At 36.3% G+C, this 16,539-nt stretch overlaps 1 protein-coding gene across 5 annotated transcripts in view; it reads right to left on the bottom strand.

The window, feature by feature from the left end:
• CAPS2 (calcyphosine 2) overlaps nt 1-16,539 on the bottom strand; it is a 75,606-nt gene that overhangs the window by 25,383 nt on the left and 33,684 nt on the right. Inside the window, exons 1-6 of one of the 5 annotated variants that reach the window (XM_074375386.1) lie at nt 12,620-12,687; nt 10,514-10,624; nt 7,909-7,958; nt 6,301-6,346; nt 4,684-4,860; nt 1,292-1,414 (exon numbers count right to left, since the gene is read on the bottom strand). In XM_074375386.1, coding sequence (XP_074231487.1) covers nt 1,292-1,414; nt 4,684-4,860; nt 6,301-6,346; nt 7,909-7,958; nt 10,514-10,594 — 477 coding nt within the window. In that variant the 5' untranslated portion in view covers nt 10,595-10,624; nt 12,620-12,687. The other 4 variants (XM_074375387.1, XM_045519449.2, XM_074375388.1 and 1 more) reach the window with 4 other exon arrangements.

The following is a 16,539-nucleotide window of genomic DNA, read 5'->3' as shown; positions in this document are numbered from 1 at the left end:
AAAGTTTCCAATTACATTTTAAAAATAAATTGGTACTAATTTCAGATACTTTCAAAGTTTACTCACATAAACATTTCCTTTAAAAACTGATAAATCAGTGCTACCACAACAGAGTAAAAGGTGCTTGATGGCGAATTTAGGACACTAAACTCATAAGGACACTAAGAAAATGTCTGTAAGGGAAGGAGATCCACTAACACCCAGATGGCTTTGGATTATGCCAAGAAGAATACCCAGTGGGCCTTAAGTATTAGTAACATCCTTTCGAGCATAACTTCAGGAATATATCAAAATAAGCCTTATCTGAGACATGATTTTGCCCTACAAAGTAGCTTTTTTTTTATTTTTAGGATAATCCTGGTAATACTCCTTATTCTATATTAAACATAAATATCTAAATAATGATAGGTACAGAAAATGTGATGTGGTTTTAGCAGAAGAACTATAACAAATTAGCAACTTGGGATATCCACAGATCAGTCCACCTGGTCCAGAGATTGATTACACATTGCTGTCAGTTCTGAATGTGTTGATTCTGGATGATTATTATGCAAATAAGATCTATTTTGAATTTCCACGTAATGATAATATAACTAGTTAAATCCATGTTGCTGTATTATTACTTAGGCCATCTAAAGCTTGGTTTTCTCAACTTTTGAGCCAACACACACTGATATTCCATAAATCCATTACAAGTGTGCCTGAGACATTAATCCCCTGGGGGTGTCTGGGTAGCCAGTGGACTCCAACTCTAAGCGCTTTGGTCTGCTTACCTGAGGACACTATAGAAATGCTATAATTATCTATTTGTACCAAACTAGTCTGAGCAATACTCATTAAACAATCTGATTTTGTAAAAGATATAATTTAAGGTTAATATTGAGAGTCCAGAGCTTTGCTTCCCTTTTCCTAAAGAAAAACTACTTTATGCCTTCCCCTTTTCTTAACTGGCCAGAATTTCTCTTGTTTCATTAGCTTATGACTTTCAAAATAAATAAATAAATAACCAGGCCATTCCTTTGTAGGGGAAGGGGTGGGGTCAATAAGCCCACTGTCATAAATAGTGGCCAATTAACATTTTGAACAATATGAACTAAGCGTTTACAAACTCCCCAAGATGCAAGACGATTTTTCAGTTGCCAGACTGAGGGCTCGATTTGCATATTAGGGAATATTCACCTCAGTCCAAGTTCAGTTGTAGCAATTCTTCACTCAGTTTTAAGTGTGTAAAATCTTGGAGGGCAAATTATCTCAACAGCTAATCAAATGAGTGGAAATACTAATAACTTACGGCATCAGATCTCCTTGTGCTCCGTTGTGCGATGGGTGGGTTGTCTGCATATCCCTGCTGTAAGAGGGCTTTCCTATCCAGAGTTGTAAGGTCATCTGTGTCGGCTTCTGCACCTTGTACACACTGTGTGTGAGTGTAAATGAAAGCAGTAAGCAAACCCTCATACACACACTCAGAATATTTGCTTTTAACAAAATAAAGGATGAAATGATCACTGGATACGTCAGGTTAAGAGTACAGGCTCTGACAATCATTCTGCCTGTTTGAATCCAGCTCTCCCGCTTTCTAGTTAGATGACCTCGATTTACTCACAGATAAAATGGGAATATGAATAACTACTTCACACACACACAAATGATTAGATGAGATGACTCATGTCTAACACAAAAAAGTACCTCACATACAGTACGCACTCCATAAAAAGTAGCAACTATTCTTTCTATTATTGTCCATTTGAGTCTTTGTGAAGTTAATAAATGTGGGCATGTCACTACTTTATAAAATTACATTCACAAGTAACTAATAGGTGGGGTGTATCCTTTGAGACTGTTAAAATCAAACACAGAGAACAGCCTTGAAAATTCCTCGCGCTGATAATATCAGTTTAGTCATATAAGTAAAGCTTAATTTATCTTATTTTGCAAGACAAGTGAGACTAACTTGGCTTGGATCACTTCTTGCTTATGTCTCTGGAAATCATAAGTGTAACTTAAACTGTTTCCCAAAATTGATAGGGGTAACCACTAACCAATCCCTATCATTTAAGAAAATTCTAATAGTACAGCCAATCACTATGAAGAACAAACAGTCACTGCCTTCTCACTATATAAAACTGCTTTATAACAATATACCCCTGAATCTCATTCCACGTTTGATTTCAGCGCTCCTGGTTTGCAAACTTTCTTTTTGTTGTGTGCACAGTAAACATTCACTAATGACTTCGGTGACTCATTGGCTTCACTTGTGCTTTTCTAAACTTTTGACAAGAATCCTAAAGAGATAAACACTAGATTTTTCTCTGAATATAAGATGTGCTTTCATTACCTTAACACAAAATAATGCCTCAACAGGGGCAGCAATTTGTCAAAAACTTAATTTGTCAAAAACTAGATTTCAAGAGTTTTTTCCACCAGGGCTTGTTCTTACTTTAGATCTCCCTTGAAAAGTCACATTCCATCTCCATACCCTTCTCTGTCTTCATGACCGTTGATTGCTACATGAAACTTTAGTACACATTTGTTTATGATTTGTTGTCTGCCCCTCCTACTGTAAGTTCCACGAGGGCAAAAACTGTCTTTTTTATTGCAGTAGCCCTGGTGCCAGAACAGGGCCACACATAGGGAGCACCTGATAAACATTTATTCAACGAATGAATAATAAATCTTGTTTAAGTATTTTCTATTGGGAAATAAATTTATGAGGATACCTTATAACTTTATTTGTTTACCCACTAATATATTTGTTTTTCCTAAATGGTGATTTATTTTAACAGGCACCAAAAAGATGTTTAACATTATATACAGTAAATGAAAAGATTAAATTAATAGATAACGTTTAAGTATAAGCCAAGCTCTGCATTATAGGTTGGAAGAAACTTTCAAAAGCATTTTCTTTTGTTTCAGCTTGTTTTTAACCTTTTGCAAAAGGGAAACATTGACATTTCCACTTGGCATCTCAAATGTAGCCTCCCCAAATCAGACTTCCCTTGGTCTTCCCCACTCCAGTTAATGACAAGACCGCTCTTCCAACTGCTCACGTCAAAAGCCTTCCAGTCCTTTTTCATCTTTCCTTTCTCTCAAGCCTGTAACCAATCCATCGCTAAATATTCTCAGCCCTACCTTCAGAATCTATCTAGAATCTGACCCCTCATCACGACCACTTCTCGTCCAACTCTGCTGCGACCACCTGGGTCCAGGCCAACGTCCTCATCTCTTGCCTGGATCACTGTGATAGCCTCCTCAGTGGTCCACCTGCTTCCAGCCACATCTTCTTCCCAATGAAACCCATTCTGAACAAAACAAAATAGAAGGCAAAGCCCTTTAAGTGGTCTACAAGGTCTCTGTAATCTGCCTCCCAGCCTCAGCCTCCCTTTATCTTGCTGAACAGTCTCTTCCCGTCTCTCCCTGGCTCTTCCTGCTCCAAACACCGTGCCTACTCCTACTTCATGACACCTAGTTTCTCCTGACTGGCTTGCTCCTCTCCCCTTTCAGACGTGTGCTAAAATGCAGCCTTCTGGAAAAGATCTTCCCTGACGATCATGTACAAGTCGCTACCCCAACCTCGGTTCCCTTGGACCCACAGCATTTGTCACCATCTGTCATTCTAGATGAATTGATTGATGGATTGATTGAGTCATTCATTCATTCACTTTTTTTTTTCTCTTGCTCACTCTTTCCTTAGGATATATACTCTGTAAGGGCAGGAATTTGTGTCTGTTTTACTCACTGACTTATCACCAGTGTCTGGAAAGGTACCTTGCATCATAGTTAAACATTCAAGAACTATTTGTTGAAAGAGTAAACAATGAATGAATGAATTAGGGCGATCATTTTTAAATCCAAAAGGTGTTTTATCTTTTTCTAGAGTTAGTGAAAAAGGATTTATCTGGAATAAATAATAATAAGTACAATTCAGGAATTAACATTATTTTCGGTAAAATTGAAATTTAATGATTTTCATGTTTTATTTAAAGATGTTTCATTAATTTAAAATATATACATATATATATATATACACACATATAAGCTTACATTTTAGGTAGTAAGAGAATTTGACAGTAAGAGATTCACCACCATTTTATACTAAATGGAAGGAAAACTCAGCATGGGGAACTTGCCTTTAGAACCAAGCAGAGTGGAGCTTTTATTTTCCTGTTTGACATTATCAGTTGACTGATGTATCAGCCTGATTAGTTAGTAGCTACAGCCTTTAGCTATTGTCTTGGGTTCTAAATATATCTAACTTTATTTTTTATTTATCAGCCAAAAGAATCAATTTACATGTTGCTTTCTGCTTTCAAGAGGGGCTCACATTTCTCATATCACGGACCTCTTCTATTTCCAGAGATTACTATTCAAGTGTTTTAATTCACCTAACTATCGTAGGATTTTCTAACAGCATTTATGCAGCAGTTCCACCCTGCCTGATTGTAAAGGCAATTTCCCATGTTGAGTTTGTAAAATGGTGATAACAACCTGTTAGGACTGCTGTGAAGAATAAACTAGTTAATGTAAGTAAAATACTTAAAACAATCTCTGGCGTACAGAAAATAAATGTTAGTTTTTGTACTTTATTATGACGAGTAGCAAGACATCAGACAAAAAGATGTTTCTATAATATGTGTACTGTTTCCTTTAGATCTCATTACAATTGGATAAAGCCACACATATTACCTTTTCATCTATCTTCTTGCTGGGTGTCTGCTGATGTGTGATCTGTGGCTTTGTCTTTTCTGTATTTCTCTGACTATACTGTTTATGTCCCTCTTTCACTTCAGTTTTGTATTGCTGATATTTTAGTTTATATTTGTCGGTTGGTGCTGGCAAATTATTAGGTATTATGTCCTGCTCCTAGAGGTAAAAAGAAAAAGTATACTATCTGCCAGAAAAAAATCAGAATTATTATTAACTTTCCTTATTAACATTAACAGGTTTATCCTCCACCTTAGCATTTATGCCTAAGAAACAGACAACTACACGCAATGTTCTAAAGAGAGGTCACATTCACAACATTCAGCTGGTGCAGCATCACTGAGCAATCAGAGCACGCGGAGCTGCACAGAATGGGCACTGGCCTCAGAAACCAGCAAGCCTGTATTGTTTCCCAGCTGGACATCAGTCCTGGTTCTAAAATAGGGATGAGGAAAAAAATAACTCTTCTTTCTTCTTACGGGTTTTAGATAGGCTTTTTATTCCTGCCCCAGAAAAACTCCACTGCCAATCATTTCTTCCAGAACAGCCATAGGAATTGGAGACGCTCTGGTTGCCATTTCCAGAATATTGAGATACTCCACCTTCTGCTATTACCTGGCTCCGTGCCACATTTCCATGGGATGAGAGGTAACAGAGCCAGCGGGTAAGAGAAACCAAAAAGGAATACGAAGCAAACACATATTGTCCCAGAGAGGGACAGTCGCTCCAAGGTGAGTATAAAGCCAGTACAACCCTTGGAAGTGGTTGTATCCGAGTCTATACCCAAAGGAGGACGGGGCGAGGCTTCAGGGTGAAAACTGCAGCATGCTACAGAGAAGGATGCTATTCATGTAACTAACCCAAAATGAGACTGAAGAGCACATGAGTGGAGAAAGACTAACAAAGACAGAAAAGCAAGCCCTACTCATAGAATACTGGTCAGAACTTGTGTTCATAACATGAAATAAAACACTATATGTTGTTTGAAGTATAAATATGTCCCAAGGAGACACCTTGGAATCAGTATAGTTACTTACTTACCCCATAGGATCCCAGTAGCCAAAAGTATGTCAGTTTCCAAGAGACCAATTTTGTATTGTTAAGCTAGAAAGATCTGATCTAATTTTCTGCCATAATTTTAAAATCCCCATTAGTATAAACCTGTACTTTGCCAATTTTATGACATTTTAAAAATAGTATTCTTATGTGAGGCAAGAATGTAAAACAAAGTAAAATTATTTCATCAACAGTACTGTTTGGGATGTTAATATATACCATACTTAAACTAAACAAAATATAGACTGGACATAATGAAATTCCTGGATTAAATATAGTGATAAATGCACACTGTATTTCTGAAAGTTGGTAATAAGAAATAAATACTAACCAGGTCATTTAGATGGTGCTGAGTATATGGTATTTGGCATGGTGTAACCCAACCAAAAGCAGATGAATTTGGTGGGTTAAAATGAATATGCGCTATACTAAGTGGCATATGTGAAAAATCATCCTAAAAATAAAATTAAATGATACTAATTATACACTATCTGTAACCCTGTGTTCAAATGTTTATTACATTAAATACCAATTAAAAATTACCTCGTCATCAGAGTCAACAAGGCTTCCCAAATCAAGTCGTGGGACCCTGAAAGAAATAATCTATGCATCCCATAACTTTTACAAATGAGACTTTAATAGTTGCAAATCACATATGTTCAGGTACACTGAAGCCAGTGGTTTGCTGGCTCCTATAAGCTGTGATAGGCTTTTTTTAAAGTGTTCAGTAATTTTTTGAGCTGGTTGTTAATACAGAGTTATTAAAAATAAAATTAAATTAAATTTAAATTAAGAAAATTAATTTAAATGTAATAAAATTAAATTAAGTAGTTAAATTATATTTTAAAAAGGTAACAAGTACTCAAAAGTTATCACTTCTTAATGGTTTTATTGTACTTAGCTACTATCTGTGTTCTGGAGGCCATTTACACCTATCATGTCTGAGTGGTAATATTATGGTGTCATCTCTTTTCAACTCTGTGTTCAGTGACAGCCTGAAATCAACCACAGTGGGATCACTTACACAGAAATGGGCAAATGCTATGAACTGGGACTTGATGTATTGTTTTGCTGATTTCTGAGGAAGACGAAAGTGGTGGAGAAAACGTTAATAGTGCATATTAAGCTGAAAAGCATATCCTGTCTGGAACTGTCACATTGTCAGTAACAAAAAACTCAGGAAATACTGTTCCAGTATTCAAAACTATGACTTGATTCAGCAAAGAAATCACTCGCATCACTCTACAATAAATGAAATTATCAACTAATACTCACGTTGGTTGATATGTTCGTGTAAAATTTATAATCAACTTGAAATATATTTAATTTTATTTAAAATTAACAAGTACAATTGATAATAAACTTACAGTACACTTCTAGAAAACCAGTTGTTAAACATTTTCCGGCACCCATCTAACCATCATCACTCAGTATCTCGTACCTAACACCTGCACCTAGCTCTGTTTTTCCCTCTGGATGAGCATACAGGTATCTATTTTGTGGCACCACATGAAATTGCTGACATTTGCCCATTTTTGATCTATAAAAATGTCAGTTTTATACGAATCAGCCTAATAAGTTACTTTTTAATTTCTATTTTCCAAGAAGCCCTGTAGTCTAACATACTTGAAAGAATATAAAAGTCATATCCTTCCAATTTTTAAGAGGCAAGGATGTAAAATATATATATAACAATTACTGTATTCCAGCCCAAAACTAAAATCATTTTAATAAGACTGATAAAACTGTAATATATCTCAAGATAAGATTAAAGCACAGACATACCTCCTATTAAATTCATTTTGACTATCCCAATTATAAAGTGCAAGATTCTATGTACTTCTTTAATAAATGCTCTTGGCTGCATGTTCTAAGTAAAACAATATTTTAAAATTTTCAGAAAAATGTAAAAATAATATTAAAGAAAAATTTTAAAAAATAAGAGAAGTATTACCCTTAATTTTACCATCCTATCACAGGATCTACTTTAATTTTGACATAGTAATTTTCAGGCCATCCACATGCATATAAACTTTTCTGTGGTTCACAGTCATAGCTATATATATAATTTTTCATTTTTTTCTTGCTTGTTAATGTATTATAAATGTATTTACCCATTAAACAGCTCAAATGTGAAGAAATGTGACTTACACAGGTAGGCAAGGATCCTCAACTCCCCATGATTTGGAGGTCCATCCTTGCTTTAATTAAAAAAAAAATTAGAATCAGTATGCATATATCATTTATTTATACTTTAAAAGATAAGCAATGTGTCAATGCAATAAGGCTAATTATAACTTTTCTTTTTTATAAGAAGAGTTTCTTTTCTATAAGAAATATTTATTAAGCGCCTCCCTACTGTGCTTGAGACACAGAGACAGGATGAGAACCCACATAACTCTGTCTGCTGGGGAAGACATTTACTCAAACAATGTGGAAAATACGTACTGAGACAGAGCAGCTGCACTTAGCATGTGTACCCAACCTCGTCCAGAGAACTGAGGCAGTTTTTTTTCAAAAAGAAAAAAGAAAACTCTAAATGGAGCCAGATGAAGAAGGGAGAGAGAAAATTGCTCCAGCCACGAGGAACAACTTGTGCTGTACAGGCCCACAGGCAGGAGTCGGCGGTTGGAAAGAGCAGAAATCCAGAGCGTGAAGAGGTAGTGGCCAGAGCTATTACATTCTAACACAAGATAAGGAACTTGGACTTCATCCCAAGGGTAATGGGAAGACAGTGCAGGATTTAGGCAAGGAGGCGACCAAATATTTACAGGTATGTGTTTGGAAATGTTCAATCTTATTGCCAGAAACTGGTGCAAAGACCTGAAAATTACAGTAAGCTTAGCCACCATGAATTAAGAAATATGTGTGAGTCTTAGGGAAAGTTCAAGTTAATAAAAGTAGGAAATCATTTACCCAGAATCACTTATAGCTTACTTCTGAGATGCCCTCTAACGGGTCATTTTTGTGATACTACTAGCAAGCATCAGAGTTGTATGCAAGACTGGGCCTCATCAGTCTGACCTTAAGAATAAAAGAAAGCAATTTCAGCTCAGTATCAGTTTCAATATGGCATTGTTTTAAGCACTATCCTAATAAACAGTTAAACTGTAGAAATATAAATTCACAAGATGATCATTGAAATGGAAAAATACATTTATATGTAATAATAAAATAAAACCAAATATATAACAGCTATAATAGCATATGATATTATATTTAATTAATTTTAATATAATAATAATTTAAAAATATAATTTTATATATATAAAACATAGCCTAAAATAGCAGCACATTTTCATCACCCATCAAAAAATTTCTTAATTATATTTGGGAGCCATTATAACATCATCTAACTTTAGGAAGAAAATCCAAATAGAATACAGCTGTCGTTCTCATAGTCGTCATGATGGTCATCATTGTTATTCCCCAGAAAGTGTCCTAATAGACTTATTAAAATCTGTTAAATAGGCCTATTTAATCATGAAGTCATAGGCATAAATGTTTTAGAATGAAAGTTACCTAATTCCAACAAAACTGTGCTAGCCAATCCAGAATAAAGATAAACTATAGTTTATAAACCCCCAGGCCAGACCTAGGAAAACTATGGCCCAGCTGTTTTCATAGGTAAAGGTTTTATTGGAACCCAGCCCTGCTCATTTATTTACAAATTGTCTATGTGTTACAACCATAACAGCAAAGTTAAAAGATTGCAGCAGAAACTGCATGGCCCAAGAAGCTAAAAATATTTATTATGTGACCCTTTATTTTAAAAGGTGGATATTTTTGTATGCTGTCCTTTTTTAAAATAGACTTTATTTTTCAGAACAGTTTTAGATTCACAGCAAAACTGAGTGGAAGAGATTTCGCATGTACTCCCTGATCCCACACATGCACAGCCTCCCCCAAGAAGGGCTGCTTTGATTCAAATTATCAAATAATTCCGATTTAATTCATAATATTGTGAACCATAAAAAAAAAAAAAAAAAAACCCCAAAGCACTAGCTCAAGCATATAAGGGAGAAGGCTAAACATAAAGTAAAGAGCACAGATCCTGAAGTCAGAACTGAAGTTCAAAATCTTGGCAGGGTACAATTTCTGGAAGCTTCAGTTCTTCCACATCTAAAAGCAAGTTAATAATAATATCTACCTCAAAGGTTGGCTGTGAGAATTAAATGATAAAAATCACAGAAACATTTATCATGTTTGCTGGTAAGTAATAAGCATTCAATATTTGAAATAGTAAGAATAGCAATGAAATAAATACCTCTATGTACTTCTAAACTAAATTTTATATTTGCCCAACCCTGTGGTGAATACAGGGACAAAGCAGCTTTAAATTTGCACTTAATAATATACACAACAGTGATATTATGAAGGTTAAAAAGGATAAAAGTCCTAATTTTAGAAGCCTAGATTCTCTTCCTATTTAGCTAATATAAAATGTATATTGATATTTTCTTCTTCTTTCTACTATTTATTTTGCATATTTTCTGGAGACATACACAGATGATTTTTAAAATAGTAATAAAAAAACAAAGATAATAAGCTCAATTAAGAAAATAAAACTAATTCAAGTAATGACCAATTTTCAAGTAATGATTATCTTCAATTCTGCTGATTCAATGATTCAAATCTAGGAAATATTAACCCTAATTATTTGGGAGTATAAGTTAGTCATAAAAACATGGAGAAAGGAGTCAGAAAATTATGTAATGAATCATCCTACAGGAGGAAAATTAGGTAACACACATACTTGTAGTGGCTTTTTCCTTCCAGACATTGCCTGAGCTTGACTTGCAGGAGAAGCAGCAACTCCTTTAACCTCTAAATCCATTCAAGTTCACGTATGTATCATACGGTATATCTTTGAAAAAAGTAAAATAAATATAAAATGACAACTCTTACTCTAATTTTAAATAAGCCATACAAATTACATAACGTTACATGGAAAGAAATCGTGTGGTTAATCACTTTTACTTCTTTCACCAAAATCAACTTTTTGTGACTCAGCTACATTATCTGAGGCAACATTTGTGTAATACTAGTCTGAATAATGGTCCCCCAAAGATGCTCATGTCCTAGTCACCAGACTCTGTGAATATGTCGCTTTAAATGGCAAAAAAGACTTTTCCAATGTGATTAAATTAAAGATTTTAATAGACTTATGAACATAGAAAACAAACAGTGGTTACCAGGGAGAAAAGGGGGAAGGGATAAATTAGGAGTATGGGATTAACAGATACACATTACTATATATAAAACAGATAAACAACAAGGACCTGCTGTATAGCACAGGGATCTATATTTAATTTCTTGTAATGAATAATAATGGAAAAGAAACTGAAAAAATACATATGTATGTATAACTGAATCACTTTGCTGTACACCTGAAACTAACACTGTAAATCGACTACACTTCAGTAAAAAATAAGAATTAAAAACAACAACCACAATTAAAAAATAAAGTTAGTAAAGTCAAAAACAAGGAAAGAAAAGAAGGAGCATCTATGTTTAGTTATGGAGTTTGAATTACTCACGTGGGGAATTAATCTTTTTATCATTCCCCTTAAATATCATAATTCCTGAAAGTTTTGAGTCCTGTAGTGTTTCCTCCCCCCCTTTCCTATGCAAAATATAGCTACAGTGTAAGAATTTTTTTAAAAGTTAAGGATTTCAAAATGTGGAGAGTATCCTGGAGTATCAGGTGGGCCCAATTACTCACCTTATAAAAGGGAGGCAGGATGATCAGAGTGAGAAGAGAAAGCGTGAGGATGGGAGAACAGGTCAAAGGGGAGCTAAGTTGCTAAGCAGCCGGCTTTGAAATGGACGGAAAGCAGCAGTCCCTAGAAGCTACAAGAAGCAGGAACAGACTCTCCCCTGAATACTCAGCTGGGGTACGCTGGTGGGGGGGGGGTAGCAGGAGGAGGGAAGAGCACTTGATGGCTTCTGTCTCTATGCACACAGCTGCCAAGTCATGAGACATTACTTCTAGCATGTAATGAATATTGTTCACTAACAGATCCATATCTTACCATATTATCTTTTTTGCGACAAAAAGTACTGAATTCACCTCTCATGTCTCTCATTTTTAAAAATGATTATTTCCAGCTCCAATTATCATCACTTCTTTCTTGGTTAGTAGTATTAAGTGGCTATAATGTTGCTTATGCCAAATCAGAACATAGTGGAAAGCAAAGAATAAATTGATCAAGTTCAGCCCGTGATCAAGGAGAGACGAAAGAGATGTGTAAGTATAATTTAGCATTTAAGCTCCATGCAATTGGGGACCAAGACTACCTTGGAGCCTAGGTGATAACAGACCTGGGTGTCTGAATAGAACCTGAGGTCACTCCTAATTTCAAACGAAGCTGAGTAATTACCCCCACGTCACTCCCCCAAAAGTTGAGATCATACTTAGGAGCACCTGCAACGTACCAGAAAGAATGCTCCACCCTCTTCCTACCTGGGATTCATGGACTGGGGTGGGACTCAAGGGGCAGCCAACCTGAACTTACCCAACAATCTGGATAAAGACTAAATCCAGAGTGCGAGGGCTGGAAAATGTATAAACTGGAGGAATTCCACCGAGGAAACCCTCCCTGAGACAGCTTCGGACAGGAGGAGCTGGAAGGGGACGGTTCCCGGCAGAGGCTCTGGCTAGCCCAGGCCCGCGTCTGCAGGTTGCCTGGCAACAGGCGGCTCCACGCTGGGACTCGGATCCCTCTCCCACTTCCAGGGAGAGAATGTCCTCGGTCCTAATTCCTTTCACGCCACCTCCCGCCCCACTGCTGCACCTGCGTTCCTTCCCCTGCCCCGTCCGTGCCGCAGGAGATCCCGCAGCCCCAGCAGAGGCACTCACGGAAAAGCCCAAGGGATGAAACCTAAGTGAAAGCCTTCTTTCTTCCAGGGGACCAGCTCCGGGGCGCCTCTAAACCTCGGCAGGGAATTGGAGCGGGCTCACTTATCTGCTCTTGCCCTGTGCAGGGAGAAGGCCAAAGCCTGGTCCGGATCCACGGCGGTTGTTGTGCAATTCTGCGTTTAAGTGAATTCTATTTAACATATTTTCCAGGGCATGTACCGGGTGTTCAGCTCCAGGATGATGTTTTGAGAAGGAAAGAAATTTGAGCATATGTCTGGTCTCAAAGAGCCTGCAATTATTAAAAAGATAAGAGGGGACCGAGGGTATAGCTCAAGCGTAGAGTGCATGCTTAGCATGCACGAGGTCCTGGGTTCAACCCCCAGTACTCCCTTCGAACATAAATAAATAAATAAACCTAATTACCCCTCCAAAAAAATAATAAAAATAAATACAATTAAAAAAAGGTAAGACTGTCATATAGTATTAGAGAGAGACAAAGATACTACTTTAAATATGTGAACATATACACATATACATATATATGTATAATTACAAATTAAAATATTGATATAATGAAAAGGGAAAAGGCCTGGGAATCAGGAAGCCTCTCTTTTATTCTTTGCTTTGCACACAATGTCTTTGGGCATCAATTTATCAGTAAAAGGAAGGGTCTGGTTTGAGATCTTTGTAAGGTTCCATTCTCCCCTAACATGCAATAACTCTCCTGAATTACACATCCAACTGTCAGATACTCAAATCAGAACTACAATTTTTTGAAGCTTAATCCAGTTTTCTTCCCACAAAATCAAGTTTTTTTTTTCCTAATCTACTGTTGTATTTTCAAAATTAGCTTCCCTGAAAATGTATGTATCTAACTTTGCAAATTGGGGCTGGTTTTGGAGTAAAAATACAAACACATTTTTAAAGTATAAAATGAGGGAAGTCAATGGGCATGAAGTAATCACTCCTATTTCTTCCCTATTCTCTATTAAAATATATCCACCCATTACCCCCACACAGAGAGAAAAGCAAAAATAAACTGGAAAAGAAGTAAAAATGAAACAAAAGAAAAAAGCTAAACTTCAACTTCTAATCAAAGACTAAAAAATTCTAGTGCCTAACTACCCTTACCCATTCCACAAAGAGATATTCAAGAAAATAATGTTAAGACATATCTTTGTCTATTCCTGGCACTTAGGTTTAGTACATGTAAATTGCTTTAGTATTTCTGAATACAGGAAACATCTCCTATAGAAGCAATCATCTTGGATTATGTGGTGATAGCATAAATTGTACTTTTTTTGCCTATTTTCAAAACAATTCACTACAAAAGTTCTTTTGTTATTACTGCCAATTAGTTTCTCTCTACACAAAATAAAACTAAATTAGCCATATGTTAACCCCTACTATTTATAAATCCAAAATAATTTGCATTTGAAACTCAGGAAGCATCCACTGAATATCTACTGTCTGCAAATATATCCAATTTTAGAAAAAGGACAGTATATAAGCCTATCCAGTATTGCCTTTTAAATTATTTATTTAGTCTAAGATATTTACTGAGCCCCTAGTGTGTATATGGAAAATAAGATATAGCTTCTAAAGAAGCTTACAATTACATACAACATTTTTAGAAAGTTAAAGAGTGCTCATTTCTTTAATTCATTCTAGGTGCTATAGATACAGCAGCAAAGCAAACAAAGACACTCTTTTAGTGAAGGTTACAATCTAATAGAGGTGACAAACACTAAATAAACAAATAATATAATGTCAGGCAGTAAGTAATACAATGAAGAAAAATACAATAAGTTAACAAGATAGACATTGATAGTAGGAGAAGTTGTAGGATAAGGTATGGTTTCACTGAGGGGAATTCTGCAGGCAAAGGGAACAGCACGTGCAAAAGGCCTGAGGAGAGGGCATCCTTTTCAAGCTGATGGATGAGGCTGATGCAGAGTGAGCCAGGGGAGAATGTAGGATGAGGGCCAGAGATTAACCATGGTCAGATTAAGTAGTGCCTTGTGAGCCACATCTAGGACTTTGAATTTATAAGGGTGACAAGAAGTCATTAGAGGGTTTTGAAAAGAGGGGGATTTATGTTTTTAAAGGAATAATCTGGCTTTTCTATGGAAAATTAATTGTAATGAAGCAAGAATGGATACAGAGAAACCGAGAAAGATACTACTGCCTTTGTTCCAGGACAGGATGATGGCAGCTCCAGCCAAGATACTGGCTGTCCACAGAATGGGAAGAAGTATTTGGATTATTTAAAAAGTACAGCTAACAGGGTTTGTACATTGAATGACTGCCGTACATGAGAGGAAAAGAAGAACAAAGTAATAAGATAGGCACATGAAGTGTTTGGAGGAGTAAAAGGGTATCATTGTTTATTTCATGTGCCATCTTGGCTAGAAAGTGATGACCAGTTGTGTGATCAAACACCAGATCAAACACTAGACTACTCTCCATAGTGTGGGTGGGCCTCATTCAATCAGTTGAAGGCCTTAAAAGCAAAGACTGAAGTTTCCCAAAGAAGATGGGATTCTGCCTCTAGAGTCCAATTTACAAGTTCTGCTTGAGTTTCTAGCCTGCAGACTGAAGACTGCAACATCAGCTCTTACCTGAATCTTCAGCCTGTCAGCTTGTCCTACAGCTTTGGGGCTTGCCAGCCCCCATGCTGTATAAGCCAATTTCTTTAAAATGTGTGTGTGTATGTGTGTGTGTGTATGTGTGTGTGTGTGTGAATAAAGAGACGATGGGGATATATGTTCTATTGGTTCTGTGTCTCTGGATAACCCTGACTAATACAGAGGGGAAAAGAGAAATAAAGTAGTGATACAGAAACAGGAAGTGTTTTAATGACAGGAGATCCCTTATAATTGGAAGACTTCACAAAAGAAACTAACATTTAATTGGAGTCATAAAGGGTTCATTTATTAATCTGCTCATCAAATATTGAACTTGTCTGTCAAGATGTTGGGGATACAGTAGTTTAAAAAAAAAAAAGAAGTAATCCCTGCCTCACGGGGCTTACATTCAATTGAGGGGAATTATGATAACAATATAAATAAGCAAATTACATCACAGAATGTGAGGATAAGGGTTATGGAGAAATACAAAGCAGAAAAGGACCAACAGGAAGTGATAGGTGTATTAAGTAATATAAAATACCACTGTTAGGTATTTTGAAAAGACGTAACTTGAGCAGATATTTAATAGAGGCTAGAAATGAGCCACGTAGCCTTCTGGGAAAAAGAATTTAGGCAAATGAAACAAAAGCAAATGCCTTGAGGCAGAAGCACTTTGGCTTTTTCTATGAACCACAAAGGGGCCAGAGTGTCTGGAAGAGACAAAAGGAAGGGGAGAGGAGTAGGAGATGACATCAGAGAGGGGCTGTATTGTTGAGAAAGGGCCTTGAAGGCTAATGTGAGGACTTGGAATTTCGCTTTGAGTACCATGGAAAGCCAGCAATTGGAAGGTTTTGAGCAGTGGAGTGACATGATCCGACTTACCTTTAACAGAATCACTCTGGATGCTGTGTTGAGAATAGTATTTAAATATTTGACTATGAAGATAAATATACACAAAGGCAATGGTAAGAGGTCCTGGAAAAACTCAGAAGTACTCTCATATTTTCCTGTGAAGTTTTTTTCTTCACATTTAAGTCATAATTGGAATTTATTTCTGTGTAAGGAGAAGGAAGATACTAAATCCTACATTTTTTTCCATAGGGATAAGTAATTATACAAGAATAATTTTTAAAAAATCCTTATCACCTAAATCAACAGAAATGCCGTGTCTGTTATACACAGGATCTGGGATGTAAATATGGATACTTAACTCATTCTCTTCATTTTATCTATTTCTTCATCCCTGTTCCAACAGCAAAGCCTTTTTATCACCTAGTTCATAGTCTCTGA

The sequence above is a fragment of the Camelus bactrianus genome, chromosome 12 (assembly GCF_048773025.1).
Source record: "Camelus bactrianus isolate YW-2024 breed Bactrian camel chromosome 12, ASM4877302v1, whole genome shotgun sequence".
In the NCBI taxonomy this organism is placed as follows: domain Eukaryota; kingdom Metazoa; phylum Chordata; class Mammalia; order Artiodactyla; family Camelidae; genus Camelus; species Camelus bactrianus.
This window is presented reverse-complemented; position numbering and strand designations above follow the sequence as displayed.